Genomic DNA, 12,480 nt, shown 5'->3' on the forward strand with positions numbered 1-12,480 from the left:
CCTATTTTTCCGGTCGGCGGCTTAAAGTCAGGGTTGGAAATATTCGTGTAAAATCGCGCGGGGTGGTAGCGCCCGAAGCATAGGCTCTGCTTATCGGGGCCGCTGTCTGTGAACACTCTAGCAGTGGTTTGATGATCCTAGGCCCTATTGTCTGGGAGCTATTGAACATTGAAAGCGTTAGCCGGCTGCATTTTTTTCCGGTCGGCGGCTTAAAGTCAGGGTTGGAAATATTCGTGTAAAATCGCGCGGGGTGGTAGCGCCCGAAGCATAGGCTCTGCTTCTCGGGGCCGCTGTCAGTGAACACTCTAGCTGTGGTTTGATGGTTCTAGGCCCTATTATCTGGGAGCTATTGAACATTGAAAGCGTTAGCCGGCTGCATTTTTTTCCGGTCGGCGGCTTAAAGTCAGGGTTGGAAATATTCGTGTAAAATCGCGCGGGGTGGTAGCGCCCGAAACATAGGCTCTGCTTCTCGGGGCCGCTGTCTGTGAACACTCTAGCAGTGGTTTGATGGTCCTAGGCCCTATTGTCTGGGAGCTATTGAACTTTGAAAGCGTTAGCCGGCTGCATTTTTTTCCGGTCGGCGGCTTAAAGTCAGGGTTGGAAATATTCGTGTAAAATCGCGCGGGGTGGTAGCGCCCGAAACATAGGCTCTGCTTCTCGGGGCCGCTGTCTGTGAACACTCTAGCAGTGGTTTGATGGTCCTAGGCCCTATTGTCTGGGAGCTATTGAACATTGAAAGCGTTAGCCGGCTGCATTTTTTTCCGGTCGGCGGCTTAAAGTCAGGGTTGGAAATATTCGTGTAAAATCGCGCGGGGTGGTAGCGCCCGAAACATAGGCTCTGCTTCTCGGGGCCGCTGTCTGTGAACACTCTAGCAGTGGTTTGATGGTCCTAGGCCCTATTGTCTGGGAGCTATTGAACATTGAAAGCGTTAGCCGGCTGCATTTTTTTCCGATCGGCGGCTTAAAGTCAGGGTTGGAAATATTCGTGTAAAATCGCGCGGGGTGGTAGCGCCCGAAGCATAGGCTCTGCTTATCGGGGCCGCTGTCTGTGAACACTCTAGCAGTGGTTTGATGGTCCTAGGCCCTATTGTCTGGGAGCTATTGAACATTGAAAGCGTTAGCCGGCTGCATTTTTTTCCGGTCGGCGGCTTAAAGTCAGGGTTGGAAATATTCGTGTAAAATCGCGCGGGGTGGTAGCGCCCGAAGCATAGGCTCTGCTTATCGGGGCCGCTGTCTGTGAACACTCTAGCAGTGGTTTGATGGTCCTAGGCCCTATTGTCTGGGAGCTATTGAACTTTGAAAGCGTTAGCCGGCTGCATTTTTTTCCGATCGGCGGCTTAAAGTCAGGGTTGGAAATATTCGTGTAAAATCGCGCGGGGTGGTAGCGCCCGAAGCATAGGCTCTGCTTATCGGGGCCGCTGTCTGTGAACACTCTAGCAGTGGTTTGATGATCCTAGGCCCTATTGTCTGGGAGCTATTGAACATTGAAAGCGTTAGCCGGCTGCATTTTTTTCCGGTCGGCGGCTTAAAGTCAGGGTTGGAAATATTCGTGTAAAATCGCGCGGGGTGGTAGCGCCCGAAGCATAGGCTCTGCTTATCGGGGCCGCTGTCTGTGAACACTCTAGCAGTGGTTTGATGGTCCTAGGCCCTATTGTCTGGGAGCTATTGAACATTGAAAGTGTTAGCCGGCTGCATTTTTTTCCGGTCGGCGGCTTAAAGTCAGGGTTGGAAATATTCGTGTAAAATCGCGCGGGGTGGTAGCGCCCGAAGCATAGGCTCTGCTTCTCGGGGCCGCTGTCTGTGAACACTCTAGCAGTGGTTTGATGGTCCTAGGCCCTATTGTCTGGGAGCTATTGAACATTGAAAGCGTTAGCCGGCTGCATTTTTTTCCGGTCGGCGGCTTAAAGTCAGGGTTGGAAATATTCGTGTAAAATCGCGCGGGGTGGAAGCGCCCGAAACATAGGCTCTGCTTCTCGGGGCCGCTGTCTGTGAACACTCTAGCAGTGGTTTGATGGTCCTAGGCCCTATTGTCTGGGAGCTATTGAACATTGAAAGCGTTAGCCGGCTGCATTTTTTTCCGGTCGGCGGCTTAAAGTCAGGGTTGGAAATATTTGTGTAAAATCGCGCGGGGTGGTAGCGCCCGAAACATAGGCTCTGCTTCTCGGGGCCGCTGTCTGTGAACACTCTAGCAGTGGTTTGATGATCCTAGGCCCTATTGTCTGGGAGCTCTGTTAATGCTTTTAGAAATGTCTGTTGTTCCTGTACATTTCCTTGTTCTCCTTTTCTCAGAGGTTTGAGTGCTTAAGTGTCACAATCTCTGTTGACACAATGTCATTTATACTGCCACTGTCATTTTAAAATAATGTAGAAGGCCACTGATAAACCATGAGGTGTTTTCAGAAGGCTTTATTACTGTTTGCTTTGAATGGTCTATCTCAGGCAATGCTATTCTGTATGTGATAATTCATCTTAGTATTCCTGTTACCAGACAGTTTATATGAATAACAACCCATAAAATGACAGAGTTATCACTTGGTTGGGGTTTTAGGTTTTAGCAATGGCTTCCATTGAGGATGTCCTCAATCAATGTCATTACCTTGTTCTGATCACTGTTGGGTTCCATTGCTAAATCCACAGATACCGCTGACAAGCATTTTGCCAGTATGTGCGAGGTCCATTTTCAAAATGGCAAGAAAAATTTGTGGTAGCATATACAATGGCTGTCTTTATATTAAAACTTATTTCATTCGTTCAAGGGAGAGATTTGTGACCGTGATACTTTCAACCATTTTAATTTATGATGATGTTCCATGAAGTGTGAAACAAAAATTGAAGGGACATTAACAATGGACAGGATTGTATAATTTGTTTTTTGTTTATTTTATATAATGCATTGCACTGTGCAGGATAAATATTTTATTTACAATCTATACATTTTACATTTACACACTCTTCTTAATTTGAAACAGCTATATGGTATTTTCTAGATATGTATTTTAAAATAGATGCATTTTATGAAGTTATATTATGCAGTTAACATGTACATTGTGAGTAAAAGATAACATTTGATTTTAGAAGTGCAAACAGCTGTCTTAGTGCCATTATCAGTGAAATATATTTTTCTCTTATACAAATGTCTTATAAGAGCAAGAGAACATTTCATTTTACACACAACATGGTTTCCCTCTGGTATTAATAGGAAGGCACCAGTGCTGAATTCACAAGCACCTCCACAAGCATTAGAGAGCAAGACTAGTCAAGTCTAGTTCAGCCAGACACTGGATAGAGCCTGTGGGGAACATTGTCTGTCAGAAACTGAAACCATTTATTCATGAGTTTTTGTCCATAAATGATACTGGACCCACTTTTCACATAGGTTCAGGAAGATACTTCCGTTTTATTTAAAGTCAACATTTTATCAGTTTTATTCATATATTTTAATCAATAACAAAAAAGTCTGAATTCAAGGTATGATGAGCGCCATGCCTTAACAAGGTCTCTGGCTATCGATAGCCAACTAAGCTAGCTCTACCATTGCACGCAAAGGTCAGGTGATGATGGCGTGTAACATAAGTTATAATATAAGCTACTCTACAAGCCATATCAGGCTCTATTAACCTTATTCAATGGAGCCTTATTTCTGATAAGGTACAAAGGTAACATACATTTTTGGCTAATAAAGTAGCACCATTTCTGTAGTATTTTGTGACAGGATAGCAAATAGATAGATGACAATACATTTTCTACCAGTAGGACATTTCAACAAGGTAGGACAAATTGAGAGAACACCCGCAATCACGATCTAACTAGCAAAAATCTATTAAAACTCATACTCTGATTTCAATGAAAGGACAAAAAAGGAGTCATGGCGCTCTTTAGCAAAATTGGCATTGTGTAGTCGTGTTTTCACCCGGTCAGGTGTGGGCTATGCCAGGTGAATACCATGGCTCACCACTTCACTCCAACACTGCTTAGGCACATCCTCTTCCACTAACTATTTTCCTGGGCGAAAACCCTGTACAGTATAGCAAACATGGAGAGTGAAATAAAACACTTAATCTCTTTAGCGTATATAATGCCATACACAGTAACCCATACTGAAAATCTTACAATATTTGCAGCGCAATGCCCTGTACTCAATTACATGTTTTTTGTAAGCTGTTCAACATTTCAGCAATTGCAGGCATTCATTCAAATTTAACTTTGACCTGCCCATTAAGTACAAATAAAAAGAAAACAAATAACATTTTGAACCAAACCGCAGATCAACAACCCACCGAAAACATTCATTAGTGTCAGTTATACAAAATATTTAAGGCATGTTTAACAGGTGGGTCGAAGTTTTGAAAAAATGGTGTAATGATCTGAATGAATGTTCATGTTTAGCAAGTTCTAGAATGCTGCCTCTTCCAGCTGTAACCCTGCAGTCATTCCTGCAGGAGACAGAGCCAGCCTCAATAGAGCAGACATGACCTGGACTTTTAACAGAATTCCTCTGGGATCTGCCCTGGGATTCTGAAACCTGGGACCGTTTGTTCCAGCGTGTTCCGGGGGCTTGAGTTGAGGCAGCTGGATCGGGTCTCAACCGTGCAGCTGGACCTGTGCAGGAACTGGAGGAAGTTCTCCGGGGCCGAGCCCTCGTGGCTGGAGGCTGCCAGGTCCACAGGCCGAACCCCGCAGCACCGCCGTAGCTTGCACAGCTCCTCCCGGATCTGCCGATTCAAGAGCCCGTAGAAGAAGGGGTTGACAGTGAAGGAGGAGTAGGCCAGCCAGGTGACGGTGCCCTCCACATCCTCAGGGCTGCGCAGTGAGGAGTTCAGGGAGAAGTGGAGGTGGAAGGAGAAGTACGGCAGCCAGCAGAGCAGGAACTGGCCCACAATCACCACCAGAGTGACTGCCGCCTTGCCGCCCCCAAAGATCCTCTCCGGGTGCTGGTGCTGAGGCACGTTCCTGGTGGTGGTGATTATGGTGGTCTGGCTGTTGATGGAGTCTGAGCGATGCTTGGGTTTGGAGGTCCAGGCTGGGATCGGGCCCTGTTGGCGCGCGGCCATGCGGGCCACCCTGTAGACCCGGCAGTACACTGTGAAGATCACCAGGGCTGGGAGGCAGAAGCACAGCACTGTGAATATGATGGCAAAGATCTTCCTGTAGTTGCTGTGACTCCAGTGCAGGGAGCAGTGGGCTGCACTGATGGAGCTCTTGTTCCCATATGCTGGCCAACCAAACAAGGTTACCAGGGCTAGCGAAATGGACTTCACCCAAATGAAGACCATCACACCAACAGCAAGGTTGAGCGTCATTTTGACCTCGTACCTCATGGGATGCACAATGTAGTAGTACCTCTCAACGCTGATGGCAGTGATGGTGAAGATGGAGGAGCTGATCAGGAACACATTCAGGAAGATGTAAACCTGGCACTCCAGTACAGTGAATACCACTGTGCCGAAGTATGGCGAGCTGGTGACAATCCCCAGAGGCATCAGCAGCATGGCACAAAGCAGGTCCACCACACACAGGTGGCCCACAAACCCAAACTTCCTCAGATGCGGTGCTTTGACGATCACTACCATCACAGCGGTGTTGGCTAGGAGAGCCACAAAGCTCAGTGTCACCATGAAGATCATCCCCACTAGGTCCTTGAGACGTGACTGGGCATTGGGCAGAGTGCCCAGTTGCATGCTGGGTGCTGTAGGCATAGGCTCCCAGAGGCTAGATGTGTCATTCAGTGCTGTGTGGTTTGTGACAGGATTCCACGTTGGAACAAACTCTTCCATAATTCACTTTGAATGTTCAGGTGCTGGAAACTCCCCCATTATTTTTTCTGTGAAGTCCAAGGCATTTCTCTCTTAGGATGTCAGGCATCACAATCAATCAAAATATTCCTGTTGACAAGAAAAAAATGTTTTCTTTTTAAAATTCTTTTAAAAAAAACCTCTTAACAGTTCCTTTGTTCTTTAAATACCTTGCCAAACAATTCAGATTAATGCTTGTAACTTAGGACCCAAAAGCAATTAACCTCAATAATTCACTATTATAAACATACAACTTCTGGCTCAAAGGATTGTTTCTCTTGGTTCATGGCTAAACATTCAGTTTTAGTGATTGAAAAATGATAAAAAGGAAAACAAATATGACTGATGCTTTCAGAAGCCTGTTACAAAATGAAGACCCAAAAACCGCACAGTGACTGTTATTAGTACTCAACATTTTTCTTTCTCTTAGAAACATGTTTCCTCAAAGTTATCCATTATCCCATTTATACCACCTACTTCTCATGGTATATTCATATTTCTGTTGTTGCATCAGCCTTTCAAGCTTTATGATTGCTGGGAGGAAATAAGTCTAACTCTAGGCACCATTTAAACCATCTCGGACAATAGAAATGCGACAATTACATGCTTTTCTGGCCTTATATTCTCTAAGAGACAAGACAGGTGCTTCCGATAAAAAAGCCTTTTAATAAAATACCAGATTGGTCATAATTCTGGGGATATGCTGCTGAGCCCCTTTCTTCACTACCTCTTTGAAAGAAAGCATAATTTACCCTCTTGTTATGAAAGATACTGCACCTAAAGAAAATCTAATAATTCCACTTATTTGAAATACACATTCATGAATGATGGCATCATGAAACTTTTTTAAAGAGTGTAATAAGATATGCAAATTACAGTGGCTAGTCAACCAGCGGGTGGCACAGTGATGCAGTGGGTAGCACACTTATGTGGTAGAACACTTATGGCAATTTCAGCTGCAAATAAGAAAGCCGTTAAACACAGATGGTTAAACTAGAGGCTCTGAATGTTAAGGAATGCTTGGAGGTAATCCACCAGATGTTTGTTATGGCAAAATTGTCATATACCCACGGAATCAAACAGGAAAAATGAAAGAGCATAGGTTGGGTGGGTTGAGTTCACAAAACCCAGGAGACTCAGTATAAGAGAAACAATCCCCATACATGTGCTCTGTAAAAACTTCTGTTCTTTTGTGAAGTTTGTTTTTTCTTTTCTTTCAAGGAAAAAATAAGCCTGTTTTGGGGATTTTTGATGTGATTGGTTAATGGTTGGTTGAAAGTAAAATAGTCTTTTGTCAGTATTAAAATTGACTCAATCTATAGTGTTTAGTTGTACCTACTATTTAATATCCAGCTGGTTTTAAATGTAGGTGCATCCAATTTACCCTGGCAGGGAGTTCAATATACCATCAAACACACTGTTTCAAAGACACTTATGGAGAAAATATAACCTTGTTAAAGCAAACCAGGTGGAGTTATAAAGTAGATCAGGGTGATTGTTTTCAAATATGATTCTTTCTAATATTCTAATATTAGAATATTGTCTAATATTAAACATTCTTATTATTCTGGCATGATTTTGTAGAACTGCAACAAAGATCAACCCAATATGGATGTAGATATCCTCAAATTAAAGCAGACATTCTGCACTTTAACCTCATCTGTATTGTTTTATTTCAAAGCCAATGTGCTAGAGCACAAAGCAATCCAACTAAAACTGTGTCACTGTCCCAATGCTTTTGTATTTCTAACTGTATATATGAACCCAGTACCCTTTTTACAGCGCTATTGAGACAAAGCAAGAATGCCCATTAATTTCCCTGAACTCAGTGATTACATGATTTCTGTAATTGCCTCAGTCTATGTGCTGTTAAATTCCACTGATATTTTGTTCCCATAACCTTCTCTGGTGAACAGCCTTTGACGTCTAATGTTTGCTAATGAGACTGAACACGGGGCATGATGCCACGAGCAGAAGTACCATGCTTTGTTACATAAGTGCAGCCTCATTTCCATTGCATGAGCCTTCCCGCGCTGCAACAGGCTGCCACTGCCATATTCAGATCTGAATTTCTGATGGAGAAATGAAACTGAACTTTGGAGACTACCTACTGCTGTGGCCCTCTCCCACACTGTAAATGCATGTGTGCTGTACATTACAAAAGCAGCCATCAGGAGAAGGTTGTTAGAAACTGTGATTTTTGTGATCAATTTGTAATCAGTTTCAGTGTCGTGCAGTGATCACTATAAACCATATTCAAGGCCCAGTATATAATTTAGGAATTTGAATTTTTTTAAATGTAAGAATCTAAGCATTATATTCTGAATGTCAACTTCCCAGGCCAATGAAGCTATTTGTTTATTAGCAACAAACAGGCAATAGTCTGGTAAGGGTCACCTCCTTTATAAACAGCTAGTGGTGGCCAAGCTAACATTAATTGAGCTCTAGCATTCAAACATGGATCAATTTTTCTGTTGAGATTATCACAGAGTACTAACGATTAGTACCCTCATATGCTGATATAATGCTTTATATGGGTCACAGCCCCTGCATAATAATCTCTGGATATACTGTATGATGTCATGTTATGTGAGATCTAATATCATTCCTATACCAATTTAATCCCAATCCTGCAAAAATATGTATCTGTCTTAATTCTCTTTTACATAATGACTTGCAACCTTTTAAGGAAAAAATGTAATATTGTGAATTAAGATGAATAGTCGTGATTCACATTAATTAAAATGTAGCATTGTACTTAAAATATCGAAGTGGATTATATTTTTCAAAATGTTTGTCGTACTGCTAATGTGGTTAGAAATTTATTCTGATGCTGGACTCACACAATTTTAACGAAGGGTAAATGAATGCAAAATAAAATACAATCGAATGATCTAAGAGTAAAAACTAGATAAAGTAAATCAAAAGCTGAAGTCACGTTTCCTTTTGGTTCATAAAATAAGAATTGGTGAAGTGCAGATTTTGCAGTGCCGAACACATACAGAATATACATTCACATATATATTACAGTGAATATGCACCTTCACTGTTGGAATTCAATACTAAATAATTCCTTTATCTCTATTTTTTTGTAATCAGAAAACTGTTGTTTCTTTCATTGCAATGTCTCTAATTGAATTCCAAAAAACTGATACGTATAGAGTATATGTAAACTGAATATCAAGTAACAAATTCTTGTGTGACTTTGTACAATTGTCCAACTAATGTTTATAGATCAATGCCATTTTAATTCAAGGGATTTAGAGCAGAATTGCAGCCATTGTTCATTGTGTGTGTATACCTTCTGACTTGGGATAATATAAATGAATAAGCTGAAAGTTATACCTCACCTCAGATTTACTGTCTTTGGACATCATTCGTCAGTGGCAGAGATGTTGGATGTTACCAATTACAATTTCCCAGGTTTCTTTCAGTCTGATGTCCTCCTCAGGTCATGAAACTGTTAGAAAAGCACAAAGTTGTATTTTTATTGTGGACCTGTGCCTACAAGGCATTGTTGTTTATATCACTTTCACAGTGTTGAAGAGGTGTCATCATTCTATCTTCCTCCTGCACCAAAGATGCTTGCTGAACTGGGAAATTCTACAGATCCACACTGATCCCCAGTGACTCCTCAGGACTGCCTGTGGTTTCTGGAAGTGCTCCACTGAGAAGTTCTCCAGTCTTTGTACAGATGGAAGAGAACTCCTACATCCCAGGGGAAAGACACCTGTGTCAGCAGCAGTTCTAGCTCCACTCCTGTAGCAGCCACCTGTGTCTGCAGAGGTCTGAGCTTCTCTCCTCTGGCTGATGAGGCAATGCTGGCTCGTCACCATTGGAAACCCATCAGTTGAAGGAATATGATTTGCAAAGATGCTTTCCTGGCCCCTACATTTTCAGGCATCATTCTCTCTCTCTCTAGCTCTCTCACACTTTCTCTCTCTCTCAGTGCAGTGTATGGCAGTGACTGTCACACATTGTACGCATCTCTTTTTTTCTCTTCAAATGCACACATGCTCCTCTGTCCCTCTAAAGCTGGCCTCCCCTGGGTCCTAACAAACCCGGCTTTCACAAACTCATTACAAGCTGCTCCATTTCCATCAGGACAGATATAGACAGAGGGGACAATGTACAATGAAAGCACATGGACACAAGAGGGCAAACAGGAACGTCAATGTCACATTTTATTTCAATGCGCATAACACATATGATATAAAAGAAGAATTTTGTTCAAAATATTGGAGAAAAGATACTTCTATTAAAACATATCAGTGACCTACAGGCATTTTAATGTTATCTAAAGGGTTAATATATTTACAATAATTATGACCCAGGTCTGATATAGCAACAGTATTAAGTATATTTACATACTGGGATGTGCGATGACTCGATTGACAATTTGGCAGAAGCTAGACAAGTAGCCTACTGCAGTCAATGTGCCAAGAGAGAATATTATCTTGCAAGAGACAGTGATGGACTTACAAACTCGCAGTGGCTTTCTGTATCAAAGGCTTTTTTTTAACATGACCTGTTAATTTTTTTTCAAGAATAGCTTTGGTTTTCTGTAATTATTTAAACAATGGAACCAACACAGGATTTTACAATGACATCTGTTCGTGAAGAGAACACACAATACAATAGTACTTTTAAGTACAATAGTACTACAACCTAACAATAGTATTTCCTATAACCCTTATTAGCACGTTGATGTTATGTTAGTTTACATACATGGACAAAATGTAAAATCGAAAGAAACTTCGGATTTTCAGATTGTCTAAAGGGTGATATTTGAAGTGGCACGAGAAACATCGAACGGGTTTCCTTTCTCAAGCTCGTGTACATTTGGTTGGATAAAAAATAGTGACGTTTTTTTCCAATTGTACTCCTACTATATTCTGATATCACGGCCTTTGATCACAGGCGCGGTCCGATTATTTCTAATAGGTTAATGGCTGCATTCATGTCATACGGATGAAGGAAAAACCATCGGAAGTCCGATTGCTCCGAATTGGAAGCAAGGTGGTAAAAGATAACTTGGAAATTTTCACGCATTGAACGCTTATTTGGGAACTCACGATGGAGGTTGCGTGTAAAGTAAATATAAAAATGCATACAAAAGTAAAATATAAAATTACATTATGATTTTGTTAACTTGAATGATTGACAAGATCATAATAGTGGAAGCTAGTTTTCTTGCAGCATCGACGCACTTGGACGACGCACCGTGTTTTTTACTGGTCAGAAAGTTCCCGTATTTCCTACTCGGAATTATAACTCAACTCGCAGGTGGACTTCAACGGGATTTCCCAGTCGGAAGGCGGTCATTTCGATAATCCAGCATGAGTTACCAACATTTACAGCTTTTCATAAATTCATAAAAGTTGTGTTCAATCTTGTGGACTGAACTGCAGTTCCAGAGTCTTCGCCAATTTCTGTGAGGTGAGTCGCTGAAGCTGCCATGTTGGTAACATGAACCTAGTTTTTTCAAACGGCTGCAATAAGTAGCTATTTTATGTTATGTTGTAGGCTACCTTTATTCTCTACACCCATAATGGAAGGTCAGATAAATACTACACATTCTCTAAACCCAGTAGGGCCTCTGCGATCTCTTTAAAATGGAATGAATGGGAAATGGTTTGGGATCTGGCAATTCTATGTATCAATCCTACCATCCGTCCGTTATCTATACCCGCTTATGCGTGGCCAGGTTTGCGGGAGGTGCTGGAGCCTATCCAAGCATGCGTTGGGCGAGAGGCAGGAATACACTCTGTAGGCCTACAGTTTGCCAGTCCATCGCAGCAATTCTATGCAAACACCCGGCATACGATAATCCGTTATGCAATCAAGTGGATGCTGTTGTATTATCTTTAACTAAGTTACATGGTTTTGTCTCGTGCATATTGAACGAGAAATACAATTCAGAAAAAAACGTTTCATGTTGTTGCAAGCTACAGGTAACTAGAGGGTGGTGCAAGCAGTCACCAAAAGCTTATTTACCAGGAAAAACCCTGCAAAGAGTGGCGTAGTAGGCTAGTGGCTTATCGTGGTGCAACACATATTTTAATTTGAAACCTTGATGCTAGCCTGTTGGGCAGTTCACTCCTTTACATATTCAAAAGATCATCAGACCCTAAGCACCAGCCGGGCCTCACCGTTCTGCAGCCTCCGGGTGCCTGGCCTCTTTCCCTGCTGCGTGCCTGCTCTTCCAGGTCACCTGTCTCCAGTCTTTTTTGTGCCGTGGTGGTGGAATGAGCTTCCCACTGTGGTCAGGGCAGCAGAAACCCATCCTCCATTGCAGACTGAAATCCCAGCTCTTTAGACTGCATCATGACTCCCCTGACCCTCTTTTGGATAATGTTATTGGTATGGTTGTATAAAGACAGCTTAGTTGTATAGTGATATTTACCTGTAGCCTATTTACAATACTAATTATCAGCATTTTTGGTAAACGTTCTGTGCAGGCTTTGGGATAATTGTGTACTTGAGTATTGTATACCTGAGACTAACCCTGATGTTCTCCACTTATGTAAGTTGTGCTGGATATTTTTAACCTAGAGGGAAATTGCAAGCAGTGGTCATTACATGCCATTCAAAGCCATTGTTACCATCTCTTCACCAGATGACCAAAGCACATAGCCCTATCGGAACTGTCGTTCATTCCTGATCAAAGGCAGTACACAAAGTCTCC

At 42.3% G+C, this 12,480-nt stretch overlaps 2 protein-coding genes across 4 annotated transcripts in view; one reads left to right on the forward strand and one right to left on the reverse strand.

The window, feature by feature from the left end:
- Positions 1 to 2,603: 2,603 nt before the first annotated feature.
- Positions 2,604 to 9,612, reverse strand: LOC135234323 (probable G-protein coupled receptor). Of its 2 annotated transcripts, none has more exons than XM_064298814.1 (2): positions 9,143 to 9,612; positions 2,604 to 5,821 (listed from the first exon to the last, which is right to left on the reverse strand). In XM_064298814.1, exon 2 carries the CDS (start codon positions 5,772 to 5,774, stop codon positions 4,482 to 4,484), a length of 1,293 nt encoding a protein of 430 aa, XP_064154884.1. In that variant the 5' UTR covers positions 5,775 to 5,821; positions 9,143 to 9,612; the 3' UTR covers positions 2,604 to 4,481. The 2 variants fall into 2 exon arrangements, with proteins under 2 accessions (XP_064154884.1, XP_064154883.1); XM_064298813.1 differs by having other exon boundaries at positions 2,604 to 5,882.
- Positions 9,613 to 10,767: 1,155 nt separating this feature from the next.
- The window catches only part of LOC135234322 (calcium/calmodulin-dependent protein kinase type 1-like), a 70,322-nt gene continuing 68,609 nt past the window's right edge, over positions 10,768 to 12,480 (forward strand). For both annotated transcript variants that reach the window (XM_064298811.1, XM_064298810.1), the window contains exon 1: positions 10,768 to 11,231. The gene's annotated coding sequence lies outside the window, so the exon portion shown is untranslated. The remainder of the gene's footprint in view (positions 11,232 to 12,480) is intronic.

This window comes from Anguilla rostrata, chromosome 11, assembly GCF_018555375.3.
Source record: "Anguilla rostrata isolate EN2019 chromosome 11, ASM1855537v3, whole genome shotgun sequence".
NCBI lineage: Eukaryota > Metazoa > Chordata > Actinopteri > Anguilliformes > Anguillidae > Anguilla > Anguilla rostrata.

What these genes read in the sequence shown, in the direction of transcription:
- LOC135234323 (XM_064298814.1), bottom strand. Translation starts at nt 5,774, where the DNA reads ATGGAAGAGTTTGTTCCAACGTGGAATCCTGTCACAAACCACACAGCA.